Here is a 17,670-nt window from a genome sequence, read left to right as displayed (position 1 = left end):
AAAGTTGATGGTTCTTGGTCTTTAGATGGGAAGGCAGGAGCTGGCATGGTCCTCCGTGACAGCAAGGGCCAGATCATATATACATCATGCAGGGAGCTCTTTTCATGCAGGAATGCATTGGAGTCTGAACTAAGTGCATGTATGGAGGGTCTTTCACTAGCAATTAGAGAACGGAGCTACCTATTCAGGTCGAAATGGACTCACGGGAGGCCTTGAACATGATCACAAATGATTTGCCTGATAGGTCACTGTTCTCATCATTGGTAAAGGAAATCAAGCACCTGAGGAGTCTTCGTAATACTAATTTCAAGTATGTTCATCGTAGTCAAAATAATGTTAATGATTTTTTGGCAAATTTTGCTAGAACAAAGAGTAGAACAGTAGTGTGGCTTAGCTCTGGTTTATCAGAGATCATTGAACTTTGTAATGCCGACTGTGGACTTACCACTTGAGTAATACAAAGTTTAAACCGCAAAAAAAAAGACGTGAGGCTAATATGAATGCTCATAGTATTGGTAGGAATTCTCTAGCATTTGCGCCAGGATGCTATGTCTGGCTGATTGAGCCTCCGGGCTATGTAAATCTCAAAATTAATTAATAAAGCTCGGATGATTTCGCTCAAAAAAAAATCAAATAGTGCATCTGCACTTTGTAGCATTTAGGATTTTTAGATGGCTATATGAAAACAAATGCATCGATAACTCGAGACTAAGGCTTACATAGACAGACGGATCATAACATGCGTATTATATATGCATGCCAGCATACGTATCACATGCATGTACTAGAGTAGTACTAGTAACGTAGACCCGTAGTAACGTTCAGCTGGACCAGAGCTTGAGCGACAAGTCCATCTCCACCTCCGGTGCGGCGGCTGCCTCCCAGTTGTCCCACTCGGAGGACCAAGCCCAGTCCGCCAGCACAGGCGCGACCGCGGCCGCCCGGAGGTCCCCGCCGGCGTGGAGCCAATAGTGGATTTGGATGGCCGGGGGGGAGGAGGGGGCGACTATGACTCGGCGCCGTTCTCGCTTATGCGTGTTCTGGCCGCCGAGCGCATACCCGTTGAAGAACTTGCGGCGGCAGTAGTTGCACGAAAAGTCCGGCTCCCGGCCGGCGGTGAGCAATGACCGGCGCGGAGACCTCTTGGGTGGGCCTGGGCGGGGGTCGAGGCCGCCGAACACGCCGCCGTGCTGCCGCGCGTTGTTCTCCATGGGGCCGGGGCTAGAGTGACCGAGCGAGTGTGTGGAAGATGGAAGCGGCAACGAAGGGTCGATGCACGATGCAGTGCACTATCATGCGTGCATACATGCACGGAACTATATAGATTGAGATGAACGTACGACTTGGCATGCACATCCGTCCATGTCATGAGCTGTTTCTGTAGCACGGTGGTGCCACGACATGGCTCGAGCTAGTGTGTGCATGCAGCACTCAACCCAAACGAAACATCCATGGCATTATCATATGATGTGAGCAATCATTAGCTATAACAGGCTTGTACCCTCGCGAAAAAGAAAAGCTATCGTAACAAACTTGTAAAGAAGGTGGGCCAGCGTGCCAGCTAGTGGTGGGTACAGAAAGCCAGCAGACCGCCTTTTTAAAAAAAAGAAGGTTTATCGTAGCCTCTGTATTAGAACGATGCATACAGCCAGCAGACCGTTTATGTGCCGAAAACGTATGCACCCAGAGTGAGTGCCGGGTGACGACCGGCGAAGAGAAAATGTACGCACGCTCCGGACCGAAAATACGGATGCATCGACGTCGATGGACATGCATGCATGCAGGCCAGTCACATCAGTGTACAAAGCCACACCTAATTCAGACAGCATAAAACACGGAAAAGTTAAATGGCACACTCAACTCATGCATCTGTTCCGAGCACAAGGCCCAAATAATCCGCCCCATTGCATCCATGCGTCTAGAAGGTCTAAAAAAAGGAAAAACCTACCCATCAACATATGTTCACAAAAATCTATTGTATTGTTTTTTTAAGGGATATTGTATTGTTGGCAGCCACGTCACCCAAACTAACTAATGGCCGGTAGTCTGCTCCATTGTAGTTCCCTTGAGACGTTGTGAGCGCTTGGTGTGCATGGCTAGCGCCTTTTTGTTTGAACGCTCTTTACTTCTTCGCTACTGCTATAGCGACTTCTCATATAGTACTACCTCGGTACCAAAGTATAAGACGTTAACTGCAAAAATGTCTTATATTTTGGTACGGAGGGAGTGGTGGTTTCTTGAAAGAAAAAAATGCATGTTAGTGTGGTGACAGTATTGTGGTGCCCTTCACTTGACTAAAGAGTAGAGTAATTGGGGTGGGAACTATCCCTTAACTTCCTCCTGACGACCCCTCAAAAAAAAAAACTTCCTCCTGACGAAAAGTCTGTTTCTTGATTAGAACTTTTGGCCTAATTAGTTTGTTTCCTTGACAACATCCGCGAATCCAGGGCTCAGCCAAAGATGCATGCGTGGCTCTGATCGATGAGCATGCATGGCGCCTTCCGTTGGATTTCTCTTTAGCGGCTTCTTATACGCATGAGAAAGTTCATTATCTTACCTGTGGATCGAATCCATCGCTCGCCTAAGTTTGGCGTTCATGCATATACCCACTAATATGCCAATTAATGGAGAAGCTAACTAAGTTGATGTTAGCAAAACGAGTAGCGATACGATGCAAATGTGACGGGTGTATATCTTTGGATGTATTCCTTTTTTCGGAAATTCAAGTTTGAGTTCGAGCTCATATGCCCCTCCATGAACTGTAAAATCTAAATGAATAGTAACAAAGGTTAAAATTCTCAATTTATTTTTACAATGTACACGTTTTTTCGTCTGTTCTAATTATAAGTATTTATTTCGCGATGAAAAGACGTGTGTGGTGAAGCAAGAAAAGGTTGCTGTTAGCGTCCAACTCGATCTAGCCCACACTCTACTTACGTTCTGAACGTTTATGCGCACATGGGTCAACATTCAGTGGAGAGCTCACTCCATCCCAAAAGCCCGGACTGAAAGGAGGAGGGATACTCTCCCTTATAAGTTGGTCATGGCCTCCTTCCGTAAGCGAGGTGGGACTAAACCAAGCCAGCTTTGACGATGTTGGCTCTGATACCAGATGTTAGCGTCCAACTCGATCTAGCCCACACTCTACTTACGTTCTGGACGTTTATGCGCACATGGGCCAACATTCAGTGGAGAGCCCACTCCATCCCAAAAGCCCGGACTGAAAGGAGGAGGGATACTCTCCCTTATAAGTTGGTCATGGCCTCCTCCCGTAAGCGAGGTGGGACTAAATCAAGCCAGCCTCCACTGATGGACAGCAGCCCTAACAGTTGCTCTAAAATGCTTTTGAAGGACACTTATTTTCTCAAATCACCACACATATTCTTCCTTCACAAAAAATAGCCTGGAGTTAGAAGACAAGAATTTGTTTGTTGCTTACATTTTCTAGATTTAGTTGATTTTTCTTTACCTTTTTTTCTGCCTTACTGTTCACCCAAAGCATATGAACTCTTCCACACAAAAAAGAGAGAACATAAAAACTATTTTTTTTGAATTACTGACTTTAAACGTACGCTGCATTTTCGGTACGAGCTTCCTAAATATTGAAATCGATCATGAAGAGAAACACGACACATTAATTAATTCCTGCAGTTCAAGGTGCTATCTCCCTGTCGCAGATCGGCCCACGGTTCCTCTAGCATGGAGGATGGAAAGATCAAGTGAGTACTGGCTTCCACAATTTAAAATTCCAACATCGCACCCATAATGTTAAAATGGCAAATCAAGGCGTGCAAGTTTTTTTTTTTGAGGTAATCAAGGCGTGCAAGTGTGGGTCCAGTGGCGGAGCTCGGCCAAAATGTTGAGGGGCTGGTCTGGGACGGGGGGTGCCTGCCAGAGCAAGATTTGAGCCTATTTCACTGCTTATACGGGCCAATTACTAAGGGATTATCATTAAAAAATCATCTGGGCTGATGGGCTGCGGAGTGGCGGCCAGAACAAAGATTTCAGCCAATTTCACTGCTTATATGGGCCAATTACTAAGGCTTCTGGGCTGGTGGTCTAGAGGGCGGCGGCCCAAGTTGGCCTTCACTAAGATCGGGTACTCCTGTTTCTCAGAAAAAACATGTGTAGGACCCCTAAAAAACCATCTTCGTACGAATCCACACCATGTATGTTTTCGCGAAACTATGCAAATTTGGCTTGTGCAGGGAAGATGACATACAGCAGCGTAGGTGATCTTGTCTGGTATGTTTGCCTTGTGTCCAAAGTGGACCCTACTAGAATTTTGGTGAAGGCAGAATTGTTTTCGTTTGGATGGCTGCTAAAATTCAACACTCTTTTTGCCAACTCTAGTCCATTTTCCTCATTTATAACAAGGGGGGCACGTATGCGTACAGGTACAGCTGTTGAACAATAACTGGTTAAATTAGCTGGCATGCGAATGGGCACCTTTATTTAGCTTCAATTCCAGACATCACAAACAATCGATGAATCGTCATCCTCCGTTCCACAAATAATACTACAGCAGTACCTAGCTGGAGTTTCCTATACAACAACAAAAAATCCCACTACTATAGCTACTATATATATATGCTCCATACAGACCTGAAAAACGGGCGCCAATCATATTCGAAATCGGAGCCGCATTTCTCATGTTCGGTCCATCATTTCGCTAGATTTCCTAAGTGGTGTTGAATGAATCATTCTTCCGTTTCTGCAATTGTTACCAGACGTCTCTCAGGTATCTCCCTTCCGTCTGAAGGTTTTTCACGTAGCTCTCCGTCTTGGAGCTGTCCAGAGAGCCCTGCAATGAAAAGCAAACGACCCGTCAGTTCAGGGAACCAACAGGAACTCCCCCAGACCGAAATGGATGTGTGTTGCGTCACCTGTTCCTGAACTATTGTGTGCAGGGCGCGGTGCACGTCTCTTGCCATGCCCTTGGCGTCACCGCAGACATACACATAGCCGCCCTGGGAAACAATGCTCCACAGCTCTGCAGCCTGCGAAGATTGTTTACACGTGCATGGTCAAGCAAGGAAAACAAAGGATTATTTGTACCAAATCAACGACAGGACATGTATAAACAGGTTACCTTCTCTGCCATTTTGTGTTGGACGTACTCTTTTGTAGGACCCTCACGAGAAAAGGCGACAACCAACTCAGACAGGGCTCCGGATTCGGCAAAATTGTTCAGCTCATCCTCGTATATGAAGTCCTGTAGAAAAGAAATTTTGGTCAGGCAATTTCCAAACAAGTTAGATAGTGTTTTTAATCAGCCCATGAGATCCTTTACTAGATGTATAAAACACAAATGCAGAAAAGTTTCCTGACAGGCGCCAAGGAGCTAAGAGGCATAGAATAATATTTGGGCAGATATATGTAAGAATCTGCCATGCCATATTTACTATGGATGACCTGCATGCTGGCGGGGTTCACAAATCATGACAGTTCCTTACAATAACAGTAGATGAAGCTAAATAGCAGGGGTCATTACCATCTGGCGGTTTCTGCACCCGAAGAAGAGGATGGCACAGCCCAGTTCTACCCCAGACTCTTTTAAAGCTAATCTTTCCTGTCAATGCCAAATGGATTCGATATGAATGTTAACATACTAAAGAGTGACAAAGCTTGAAGCACAATGCAAGAGAAACCAAAAGGGGAAGACAAAACAAACCTGTAAGAAACCCCTGAAAGGTGCAAGGCCAGTCCCAGGGCCTACCATTATAATAGGCACTGTGGGATCAGCAGGCAATTTGAAGTTTGACTGCCTCACAAAAATTGGAGCCCAGCTACATTCTTGGCTCTCTTCCGAGGGAGTTGAATTCTGCGTGTAGCCACGTAGGATCATAAGACAAACGTTTACTAGACGCAAGATGGTCACTGGCAGATATTTCAAATGATTTTAAAAAATACTTGGCTACATAGAACATACGAATCATTATGATTTTAAAATGACTGCACACACATCTCAAAGTACAAATGTTTGCGTGACCACCTATATAAGACAAGAGATACAAAAATATGTAGTGAGAACTCGTATCATACTGTTGAGTAAAAGACCTACAATGTGATTCTAATTCGAAGGCAGTAGTGCAAGGTTGTGTCATTGATCGAAATGAGCTACATGGTATCATCCATTTAATTAATTTACATGGCCACAGAGGGGAAGCTCACGATGAAAATGTGAGAATGATTAATAGCAGATGATTACGTTGACCTATAAACATACAAAGCAAGGCCAGCAGACTGAACTAGAAATTTCAGTCAAACATCATTAAACCTGGGGAAATATGTGTGATTTAAGGAGTTCTCAAGGGAAAAATAATGGAAGTTGCCTCGACATGTTCAGGATAGATTCAGCAAATGGGGGTTGAGTCCAAACATCAAAGTGAGCAATAGGGGACAAATTCAATTATCATGCCAAAGGTCAAAAAGTTTCCATGCTTGTAACCATATTATAGGAACAAAGTTCTGCCCTGTGACCATGAAGAGACAGGAGTATACCTTCATCCAAGTAGAACAAACTCCTTTATGGATCCTTCCAGTTGGGGTTTGCCCATGAACTAGTGAACATGTTACATGAATTCTTGTAGGTGCCATTCTGCAACGATACGATATCATGAAACTTGACTGACTAATCAATTTGTTTATGTAACATAGGGAACTATTTCAAAGACAAGATACCTTGGTGAGGAAGATATTGAGTAGTATCTCGGCTGAAGGCGAGGAGCAATAGCTGCAAAGAAGACACCAAGCGGAGGCTTTGCCGATGGAAACTCCGAAATAACTTCCAAGAGACTTCTTTGACTAGCGATTATCCACTGAGAATACTCCTTCTGACCAATGAAATTCATGTGAGAAAGATGACAGCATTATTGGAGAGTATGAATTTATCCTAGATTATAAACCAACCTTTCCAGCAGGAGATGCTAGATGTCTGAGCCGCTCGGCCTCTTTGGGGTCAGATGCATGAGCAGCCAAAGCAAGTAAAACACTCTGCAGCAACCCATCAGAAAATATTTATGAATACAAACATATGATGCAGCGAGAGAACAAATACGCAGAAACAAAATATTCACCTTTTTAGGTGAATTCAACAGATCGGCATATCTGGCAAGTGCAACCCTCACAGTACAGGGAGATGGGAAAGGAGGTGGCAAAGAGCCCCCAAAAAGTGGAGTGCCATCCTCTTGGTCAGCATAAATTGAGAAATAAGTATCTGGTGAATAATCTAATAGCTTTTCTGCCTCCTCTACAGTCTCAATTGAATTTTCTGCGTACACACCAACATGATCTCCAGTCTCATATCTGGAATGAAAATTAGGAATAATCAGCTGTCTAAAGACCAATCACATAAACTGGTTATCACCTCCTATTCTCAAAAACTGACAGAGCTAGATCCTTCAATATGCTTACGTGAGGCTAGTTCCTGCAATATCAAACTCCAAATGAATGCAGGACCGGTCGGAAGCTGGTGTGTGAAGCTCCCGTCGCACAGCCACATTTGCCCTGGAAAAGAAGTGTGGTCAGAGTTCACTCATAATAATTAAAAAAATGGGTCTAGTCACATAAAAGCAAGAAGGGCATACCTGCAAGGATGTTGACTGTCATAGACAACATGACCATTGCTAAGACTGAAAGACTTGTTGATATGTGTGGCATCCTCTGGTTTGGTAAGCACAATTCTATATTGTGGAATAGCGGCCGTGTAAGGAGATTGTGCTGCTGAAGAATTATCTTCAACGCGGAGCAGTTTGTCCAATTCTGGCCACAGCAGTTCCTTCCTGTAGTCCAAGCAACAAACCATTAGCTTCCGATTTGTAAGACTCTCAAGGTCTAAAGTTGAGATCAAGGTATGTGCAGAAACAGGACCACCATGCACAAGCCGATAAAATGAAAGGCTACCAACTGTCCTGATTTGGAAAGTTCAGATCGAGGTTAAGCTCGTTGCCGTACATACCAGGCGTTGAAGTCATCCTCAATGCATTGATCGTCATCTCCAAGGCCAACAGGAACTATGCGCTTTCCACCTGGAGAAACATCATGGACAGAAGTTAACCACTAGCAGATGACAAAGGCGACAACAAAACTAGGAAAAAACGTGTAATGATGGAGTCATGTTGCAGATGATTCACAACATCTAACTCAAAACTAATCATACATGGCAAAACAATTACAGGCCTATCTAGTTATATAATTTCTCAAAAGAGCACTGTGTCATAATATTGAAATGTAGGTGAACTGAGCTACGATAAATTGAATTGGTCATTCATTCTGTTTTTTGTTTACCTTGTTCAGCGAGGAGCTGATCAACCTCCTTTCCGACCTTCAGTTTGGAAACATTTGAAAGCAAAAGCACAGAGTAAGTTTACATGTAAGAGTGCATGTATGCCTCAGATCAATAGAGGGCAAGGGGGCAGACCTTGTTGAAATGCTCGTACTGCCTATTCCCAAGAGCAAACACCCCGAACTTGAGGTTGCTCAACCACTCACCCCTCTCGTTCCCCTGTAGTCGGACCAAACAAAGCAGCCATCAATACCAACCGTGAGAAAATGCACATTCGGAGCTGCACCACCAGAAAGTACGTGTAATCAAACGGACCTCAGAGAACCATTTGTAGAATCTGGCCGCATTGTCGGTTGGCTCACCATCCCCGTACCTACAACAGCGACAAGGACGCCCATCAGCAATTTTGCTTTTTAGATTAGACAAAAAAAAGGGGGTTGCCCTCAGCTTTAGCAAGTGCTGGTTTGATTAGCAATTGTCTGGAGCAAACAAATATTCATTACTTCCTTGCTTAACACGTGTAGAGTAATTTATTAAGCAAGCAAATCCACTAGTGCTGTAACGAAGTCAGTAAGAGTTGCAGATGGAAACCGGTGATCCTTACGTTGCGAGGAAGAAGAAGGCGATGTTCTCCTTCTTGAGCTTCTCCTCGTACTCGTCGTCCTCGGCGGCGTAATCATCCTGAATCCCAACAAATCAAACGTACTATGAGAGGAGGGGAGGAGGGGAGGGGCTTTAAGAAGAAGCAGCGTCGGGGGCGAGGTTAAGATAAGAGATCGTACCAGATCGAGCACCTTGAAGACGGCCTTGTCGTACCTGGCCTTGGCCTCCTCCGCGAGCGCCTAGCATAGCAGAGCAGGGAGGTCAGATTGTTGCACGGGAGGGGGGAGGAGGCATCAGTGCTGAGAGGGACGAGCGAGCGTACCTTGGCGAAGCCCTCGGCGGTGCCGGTCTGGGTGCCGAAGAAGAGGGCGACCCGCTGGCGGCCGTCGTCGGGGTCGGGCTCCTGGTCCTTCTTGGCGGCGAGGGGCTTGGCCGCGGCGGCCTGCCGGGCGAGCGGCGCGGCGGAGGAGGAGGAGCGGCGGAAGAGGAGCGCGACGCCGCAGCCGACGAGCACGGCGAGGGAGGTGGCGAGCAGCGCGAGCAGGCGGCGGTTCTGGCCCCCGTCGTCCTGGGCGGCCGCCGGGGCCCGGCCGGTCAGCAGTGCCGCCAGCAGGTCCAGCGCCGAGTCCCTCATCCCCGGGGCGGAGTCCATGGCGGCGGCGGATTGGCGGAGGGGGGAGGGGGCGGTGCGCGCGCGCTACGCGTTCGTTCGATGGGATCGAGGCGTGCGGGCGGGCGGGGCAGAGAGGCTCGGCGCGTGCGTGTACGAGTACTAGTGGTGGATGTAGGCGATTTGTGTTTGTTGTCGCGTCAAAACGGGTGGAGGTTTTAAGCCCGGAAAAGGAAGGGCGGGGTTGGTGGTGCGGGGCGACCCACTCAACTCCGGTCTGGTTTGCGGTGCGGCGCGGTGACACGCGCGGCCGCGGCCGGCCGCAGGTTCGGACCGGGCGCTGGAAACTTCCCCACCTACCTACCTCTACGGTGCACCCCCTTTTTTTTTCCTTTGACTTGATGATGAAGGCGAGGCATTCCCACCTACTCTCGCGGTCGCAGCGGGGGAGCCTGGCTCTCACGGATGAACGAACGGTTCAGCGTCGCCTTCTTGACCGTGGAATGAGTTGTCTGCCTATACGTTGACACGCTCTTTTCCTCTGGTCACGGACGCTCGGGGCCTCATACCAAAGTACACCGTCAAATGGTACTACATCTACATTACCGAAAGATAAAAACAGGGGCACTACACACCGTATCTACTGCCACTATAAAAGGAGAGAGGACGGAGAACCAAGTCATCTTATCCATTGAAGCATATGATCTGATGGTCTAAATCACTCCAACATATCAAACATGTTTTACACTTTAATTACCCACCCTGCCACTCCTAAACTCCTCCACCTCTTCTGAGAAAAACTGCTTAGGGCGCGCTTGGATTGGATGTTGAATACACCGGTATTTAACTTACAGGTGTAATTTACCGAGCTGCGAAGGAGTTTCGGCTGGAAATGAAACGGCCGACGGAGGTCCGTATATTTTTTACAAGGGTATTTGAGTGGAAACGACAATCCAAACATGCCCTTAGACTGATCGCACGCACGCCGCGCACCACTTCCTCCTCGCACGTTCGCATGCACAAGAGCGCTCCATCCCCAACCTCCCTCCTCTCCCGATCGGCGCCTCACCTCCCCGTCCCCGCATCCCCGGTGCCAAGCCGCCCTCCCTGCACCCGCATCGCCGCCCCTAGCATGTCGTCCGCTCCGCACGCATACCACCGATGACCCTGACCGTCGTGAACCCGATCTGGCCGGGCATCCAGGGGAACGCCGGCAGTGAGGTCCTGGAGGGGGGCGGCTTCTTCCTCCCGTCGCTCTCCCACCGCTCCTTCCCGGCGCCCACCCACGCCTGGTCCAGCCGCATCTGGGCGCGCACCGGCTGCGCGACAGGCGACTGCGGCGGGCGGCTCCAGTTCTCCACCGCAGGTCTCCCTCCACCACGGCGGCAACGAGCAATCGTCCTACGGGGTGAGCGTGGTGGACGGCTTCAACGTGGGCCTCTCCGTGACCCCGCACAAGGGCCGCGACAACTGCCCCGTCTTGGCCTGCTGCAAGGACCTGACCCAGAGCTGCCCGGGCGAGCTGCCTGTGCGTACATGATGTTCATCCTCGGCTTGTCACACACGCAATCTTCTCGGCTTAATTCCATCTCTTCCCCAATTGGAAACAAATCAGCCTGAGACTCGGCCTTGCCAAGGTCGAGAACGCCTCACAGATATGTATGAGGACGTCTAATCGAGATTTCCGGCTGCAGGGCGCAATTAGTGGAAGAAGGTATTACGATTTTCCAGATTGTGATTAATCGCTTCTCAACTCAAAAATTCCCTCTTCTATAGTCTTGTGAGATCGTTCATTCATTCATAAAGATCATCCTCATACATATCTCTTTCTCACTCTGATTTCATGTTTTGATTGGGATTCGAAAAGAGGAACTGAGAGCATGTTCGTGACTTGTAAGCAGCAACAAAATTTAGCAATTTATATTTTTCTAGCCATCCAAATATCTTGCTCCATACCTTTCTTAGAATTTTTTTATTTGATCAGCAGTGTTCTTAATTACTTGTACCCTATATATTTGTGTGCTAATTAGCAAGATTGTTAGTATATCCATCTGGTAATGAGAATGAAAACTGGCATATGACTTGACTGAGGCCTCGAAAGGAGCATAAACAATTTGTTAGAATACAGACGAATACTTCTACTGCTAGGAATTCAGAACAACTAGCTTAGTTACTGCTGAGGAACAACCTAATGAAAAATTATAGGATGACAATATATTGAGTAAGCACAAAACTGTTACTTATTCACCTAATAAAAAACATGCCAATTGACTGCAACTTTTACTGTGAATGTTTATGAACCCACTTTTCTGAATAACTAAGATGATAAGGCAACAAAATTATAATGTATCGAGTATTTATTTGCAACTGAAATAGAAAAAAAAAACAGCATATGTTTATGTGGCCTTAGGGGTTAGGGCCCCTTTTTGTTGTCTTTCCCCAGGCCCCTAAATTCTCAGGACCGGCCCTGGCTCCAAGTCCGTGGCCGACCTGGTTACCACCGTCCGGATGTTCAAGGTGGTCGTCCCAAGAGCTCTAAGGTGTGGCCGCCACACCATCGGCTGATCCACAACGGCCAAATCTTGTAGAATGAGAACATCCTAGCCCGATACGGTGCGTGCTTTCTTATTATGCCATGACCAGTTTGATCAGTCACGCGCATGAGCTTTTCTATGAGGCCACGCTATTTGAAATTCCAAAAAGAGCACGTCTTGTTTGTTATACTACATTTCTAGGCATCCGTACAACCTGGAGGAGCTTTGTCTTTCTGTACCGGAACATCTATGGTGTGCTTTTGTCTAAAATCCGTTAACAAGTAGAGCAATGGTCGGCCCTGCATTAGCATATGTAAGGAATTTTAGATGGTAATACTTTTACCACACAGACAACCTGAAATTCAATGGCTAATAATTGACTAATATCATGCGAGGTTCTAATATGTCAATGACTAATATACTCTAGAGAACTTATGTCCATGAGTATCCATCAGTATTTCCAGTGTATTGCTAAATTTTCTTAGTGTGGACTTGCCACCTTTTACCTTCAAGATCCCTGTAATTTTTTAAGATGACTTTTGACAGTTAACTGGAGATGTTCCGTCATTCAAACATGTTGATGGCCAAGCAAAATATTCAGGTATACTGGAAACATCCGTAGCTATACGCATATACCTTAGTGGCACACTTTACTGTAGTAGTATGTTTATATGCAAAAGAATTAAAAGCTGATATACCCAGGCTATCCTAATTCATGCATGTTTGTGCCTTCCAGGTGATGTGCCCAACATGCTTCTGCACGAGAGTTTGCTATGGGAAGTAAGCATGAGGTGTGCCTGCTGGTTATGCAAAAAAATAGATGTGTCTAACAATTGCATTCTACTTTTGTGGTAAAGCCTGAATAAGTATTTGCTGTATACTCTAAACACTTACAGCAAGATGAAGCTGGCACAGTGAGGTATTTGAACAAGATTCATAAGGATCATCTACTACTCATGCAAGAGCAAGTCAACATCCATCTCACTTGCATGCCTGCAGGCTAGAGACGGGTCACATTTGGTCGCACATGGGAGTTGTTCTTGTGAACGTGGGTGATGAGATTGACACAAAGCTGCCGAGGAAGGAGCGGGTGACATTTGTTTCTAAAGGGTATCGAGTTTCATATGTTTTTATCTCCTTTGTTATTCTGATTACGAGTCGCATTACCAATCATTCAACAATTATAGTTTGATATTTTAGTTCCATCTCAATCATTCATTTATGCCTGATCAGCCATGAACGTGCAACTACATTAAAGTTTGCATTAAAATTTTGTTTGCAAATAGAGGTCAGCGAAGCCTTTTCTTGGCCCAGACAGACCTGCACCGCCCGCCCACCCGACAGGAGCTATAACTATTCTACATATTTAGGAGACATTTAATATTTTGTGCGGCGTGCAGGCTATTCATTTAGGACATGATTTCCTTTCAAAAGGTATATATTTTGGCCAGATTTTTTTACACTGAGAGACTTAAATTCTCTGGATATATCTCACTTTGGGGTTTGTATTTTGCTATCCTCAACCATGATAATTAATGGTATATTCTGTGGCATAGAGATTATGCCTCCTGTATGTAGTGACGCAAAGGACCCGTGTGCACGCGTCACATAGAGGAGGCGGCTGATAGCAGGCAAGCGTTTCCCAAATATCATATTATAGTACTAGCTTTCTAGAATTAAATGGAACTACATATTGTTTTCAACTTCTAAGCAATGTATTTATATGCCTATTTGACAGATTACCCTTTAATCTGAATCACAAGAAACGGAGAGTATACAGAGAGTGCGTGGGAGAAATTTACGTGCCATCATGAGGAAAGAGGGAACAACCTACGGTAGTATGTTATACTGACCGGTCTAAATTGTAGTTCTATTTTCTTTTTCAACCAGATTTTTTTTCTTGGGATCAATATATGTTGTATACTGAAATCATGTTGTATTAAGAAGTATCATGACAAAATTATCTTCTCTAATTACTTGTTATGTTTGACAATGGGATGTTGGGGGATTAATCAGTAGATTCAATGTTCTTATTTTACAAACTATCGGAGACCTAATGGATGGAACATATATATTATGTATTTACGCAGCAACATGACTCCACCCTCTGCTGTTCTATTTTAAAAATACATCTTAAGTGATAATTAATTTGTTGTCCCGCAAAGCAATTTTACGGGCCCGGTTGAGTCATTTTGCAAGTTTTTGTTTGAAATTGTACCGGCGCTGCAAGTTTATGTCTTAATAGTGCAATTAACTCTTTTTTTTATGCCTGATGTATAAGTACAAATTTGTTATATTTTAATATTTCATGATTTTGACAACCTGAGTAACCATCATTGGTATCCACTTTCAAGAATTACTAGCATTGGTACCTGATGCCTCATCTTGTTGCAGTGCTGATTCTATATCTCGAGCAAAGCAGATTCTTACCTCGATACCTGCAAGAGCAAGAGAAGCATACAACATAGCCAGGTAATCGTGTCATTCGCAGATCATTGGTGACAAAGGCATATTTTCTTTAAAGGTGCCTCTGTTCTGATTATGTGTCGCGGGATTATATATTGGGGGCACTAGCTAGCAAAACAGTAATTCTTGTAACCCATCAAGTCGGGTTCATACCAGCTGCTGACTTCATACTTGTAATAACATTATCCTTACAATCGAAGCACTACTTTTTAGAGGCTAATGCACATGGTATATATGCTGTTTCAAATTTATCAGCAAGTTAAGTTGTTCAATTCGATGTGTTGTTTATCATGTTTCCTGATGAGAATAATACAACAGATTCTGCATGAAAGTTTTGCCATCTTCTGTAATATTTGTCATTAGAATGTTCATGGGATAATGGGCCCTTGGTCTCTCATTTGTGCTTTATTTTTCTCATGGCACATGCTCAAGGATGGTCATATCGTCCAAGATGGAAAATATGAGGATCTTCTCCAAGCTGGAACTGAGCTCAATGCACCAAGAACAAAATCAATTGAAGCAACACTTCATGTATAATGTATTGTGAACCTTGGATTGAGCTCATGTGTGTGGTTTATGTATTGTGAGCCTTGGATTGAGGTCATGTGTGAGGCTAATGTATTGTGAGCCTTTTACTTTGTAATATGTGATAATGATGTGACAGGCTCATGGATTGTGGACACCAAATTTATGTGGCAATTCTGTAATGTGGAGTACCCATGATGACATGACAATGCCTAAATGATGCCAATTTTTCTGTCTAATATACTACTGATAATTCTGGCGAAGTTTTACATAGATTTGAAAATACATTTAAATTTAATTCATCCCATTTTTTGTCAAATTTTGACAAAAAATGAAAAATTTCAGAACAATTTGAAATTTCTGTAAAATCAAAAATAATTGTGTATTTTTGGCTCTATGCATATGATGCTACTTGAAAATATTTTCTTGATTTGTAATATTTTTTAGTGCAACCAAACCATCTTTCTATGTATGTTATTCTCACATATATTTGTATATTAAAATTAGTTGAGACGTGAGTTGCACGTGCAAGCTTACTAGTGACACCTAAAATCCACAACGGCATCCTCAGAAGGTGGAAAGTCACCGTCTTCGAATCCAAGACAAACAAAGGTCTTCACTCGAAACCCTGACGAAGAGAGAAAAACCACAACAACACCCTCAAAAGTAGCGCGACACCTTGGGTTTATTGCGCGGGGCTTTCACTCGACATCTCACTCATGCTGCCACGATGCACCCAAAAACGGCATGGCTAGCACATGCCACCAGATCTCGATCTGGGCGTCGCCACTGCCCGTGACAGAGAACAAGCCCGAGCCAGCCGTCGGTACACCCCTTGCCGCAAAAGATCAAGAGACATAGCCATTGCCGCCACCATGATGCCTTCCAGGGACCCAAACATGCGGACCACCATCCGGGGTCGCCGTCCCGACGTCCATGCTCATAGACACCGCCAATCATCCACGTCACAACCACGCAAAAACACAGTAGAAGGAGTGAAAGGCACCTCCTTCCACTCCTAGCCCGACATCAACCATCGAGTTTGGGTCGACTTCACAATAGGAGCCACCCACACCTGCGTCTGTACCAGTGGATCAAGGGTACAACCCTGTGATTGTCAACGACCGCCGTCGAGCAAACTCAAATGTCGCCATGTTTGTGGTTACCGGCGCTAATACATCATTGCGCAGAGAGCCCAACTCAAAACAATGCCAGCAACAGGTAGTAGTCAAGAAGAGCGCAACACGGACCAAGTCAGCCCCCGTACCCCGCGCGTTACCAAACATCATCCACCACGAATCAAATCTGTGTTGCCTATTGAAGACGTTGACGATCCGGATCGCACCGCCGCCAAACCACGACACCTATGTCTCTCCATCACCGTCCTGAGGACCTCGGGCAACACCACCAACGACCACAGTACCCGCAGGGAGAGACACCTCACCTACTCGGGGAGAGAGCCATGCCCCGCCTTGGGCACAAATCTGGTCTGCCCTGAAAAGCGAGCCTTGGGCAGCGTTTTGATTTTCGTTTTGTGATTTTTCTCGCCCTAGGCCGAGATGGCCGAATTTCGGTCGTTTTTAAAAATTTCGGCCGAAATTTGACCAAATTTTGACTGAAATTTGATTAAAATTTGACCAAAATTTCTCAAATTTGACCAATTTCGGCGGAAGATAGATTTCGCCCTAGGCCGAGATGGCCGAAATTCGGCCGAAATCCATTTTTTACGGCCGAAATTCAAAACCCTGGCCTTGGGTCGGAGCCACCGTCGTCGCGGGTGTAGCCGGGGCGCGTCCGACACCCATCCCATGCATCGTCGGCTCGAAACCATGGGAAGAGATATCACCACCGCCCCTGCGTCGCCGGGCGGCACACGACTGCCCGCAACGCCACCGTAGATGGCGTCTCTCCACCCGAGGCCCCCACTACCCGCACCAAGAGCCAAGACGAGGCCAGTCGCACCACCACCGCCGACAATCATCACCACCCGATAAAAATGGCCGCAATCGTTGGCCCGTGCGACACACAGCTTGCGTTCTCCGTCACTGCATGTAGCCCGATATGTTGCCGCCGGTATGCGCCGCCAGGAAAACTTCGTGCAGCCACGGCAGAACTGCCCCGCCATGGTGCCCCATGTCAAGCCTGACACCCCTGCCGGGTAGCCGTGTCCCGTGCCACGGCCACCATGCAAAGGGGTAGGAGAGCCCTAGCGGAGGCAAGAGCGAGCGGCATGCATGACCACCGCACGTGGCGGCGCGGGCGAGCGGAAGGGGGGCGGGTCGCCCAACTTCTATGGCCACCCACCATTACTGTAACGCCAACTCCACCGCACGACCCTAAAACTCACCCCATTTTGTCCGAATTTTGTCAGTATTGGTAGAGATAGGGAGAACAAATGCCGGACAGAGGCCGGACAAACTCGCTCCACACAGCGCTGTTTACCCCATTTCACCCGTCCGTCCCCGTCATTTCTTCAAACACGTAGCAAGCATAGCGAACTCGCCGCCGCGGCCGCTCCTGCTCATGCACGCCCTTGCTCCCGTCGCGACCGCATGCCCGCCGTCGCGCCCGACGCGTCGCCGTGCTTGTGCCCTCGCTCCCGCCGTGCCCGCCTCGTCCGCCCAAGCTCGCCGCCGCCCGCACGG

At 46.4% G+C, this 17,670-nt stretch overlaps 2 protein-coding genes and 1 pseudogene across 3 annotated transcripts; 2 read left to right on the top strand and 1 right to left on the bottom strand.

Annotated features, from left to right (window-relative positions):
- Positions 1-4,409: 4,409 nt before the first annotated feature.
- LOC119302908 (NADPH--cytochrome P450 reductase-like) lies at positions 4,410-9,662 on the bottom strand. The gene is made up of 18 exons (XM_037579958.1): positions 9,213-9,662; positions 9,070-9,129; positions 8,892-8,968; positions 8,603-8,660; positions 8,423-8,506; positions 8,290-8,326; positions 7,961-8,030; positions 7,590-7,784; positions 7,417-7,509; positions 7,080-7,308; positions 6,913-6,996; positions 6,685-6,836; positions 6,505-6,601; positions 5,675-5,824; positions 5,495-5,572; positions 5,093-5,215; positions 4,887-5,000; positions 4,410-4,804 (listed from the first exon to the last, which is right to left on the bottom strand). The coding sequence occupies exons 1-18, from the start codon at positions 9,540-9,542 to the stop codon at positions 4,724-4,726; spliced, it is 2,112 nt and encodes a 703-aa protein (XP_037435855.1). The 5' UTR covers positions 9,543-9,662; the 3' UTR covers positions 4,410-4,723.
- Positions 9,663-10,483: 821 nt separating this feature from the next.
- LOC119302906 lies at positions 10,484-11,107 on the top strand (annotated as a pseudogene).
- Positions 11,108-11,110: 3 nt separating this feature from the next.
- LOC119302907 lies at positions 11,111-15,246 on the top strand. 2 transcript variants are annotated; one of them, XM_037579956.1, is made up of 7 exons: positions 11,111-11,214; positions 12,581-12,635; positions 12,771-12,825; positions 12,931-12,953; positions 13,034-13,144; positions 14,429-14,506; positions 14,933-15,246. In XM_037579956.1, the coding sequence occupies exons 3-7, from the start codon at positions 12,808-12,810 to the stop codon at positions 15,045-15,047; spliced, it is 345 nt and encodes a 114-aa protein (XP_037435853.1). In that variant the 5' UTR covers positions 11,111-11,214; positions 12,581-12,635; positions 12,771-12,807; the 3' UTR covers positions 15,048-15,246. The 2 variants fall into 2 exon arrangements, with proteins under 2 accessions (XP_037435853.1, XP_037435852.1); XM_037579955.1 differs by lacking the exon at positions 11,111-11,214 and adding an exon at positions 11,985-12,113.
- The last annotated feature ends 2,424 nt before the right edge of the window (positions 15,247-17,670 follow it).

Source organism: Triticum dicoccoides, chromosome 5A, assembly GCF_002162155.2.
Source record: "Triticum dicoccoides isolate Atlit2015 ecotype Zavitan chromosome 5A, WEW_v2.0, whole genome shotgun sequence".
NCBI lineage: Eukaryota > Viridiplantae > Streptophyta > Magnoliopsida > Poales > Poaceae > Triticum > Triticum dicoccoides.
The sequence above is the reverse complement of the archived record's forward strand: the minus strand, read 5'-3'. Positions and strand labels throughout refer to the sequence as shown.

Coding starts and splice junctions, on each gene's coding strand:
- LOC119302908 (XM_037579958.1), bottom strand. CDS start 9,542: ATGGACTCCGCCCCGGGGATGAGGGACTCGGCGCTGGACCTGCTGGCG. Junction 8,661..8,891: donor GCCTTCTTCTTCCTCGCAAC/GTAAGGATCACC, acceptor TCGCTGTTGTAG/GTACGGGGATGGTGAGCCAA. Junction 7,785..7,960: donor GAGGATGACTTCAACGCCTG/GTATGTACGGCA, acceptor CTTGGACTACAG/GAAGGAACTGCTGTGGCCAG.
- LOC119302907 (XM_037579956.1), top strand. Junction 13,145..14,428: donor GTGACATTTGTTTCTAAAGG/GTATCGAGTTTC, acceptor ATCTTGTTGCAG/TGCTGATTCTATATCTCGAG. Junction 14,507..14,932: donor GAAGCATACAACATAGCCAG/GTAATCGTGTCA, acceptor CACATGCTCAAG/GATGGTCATATCGTCCAAGA.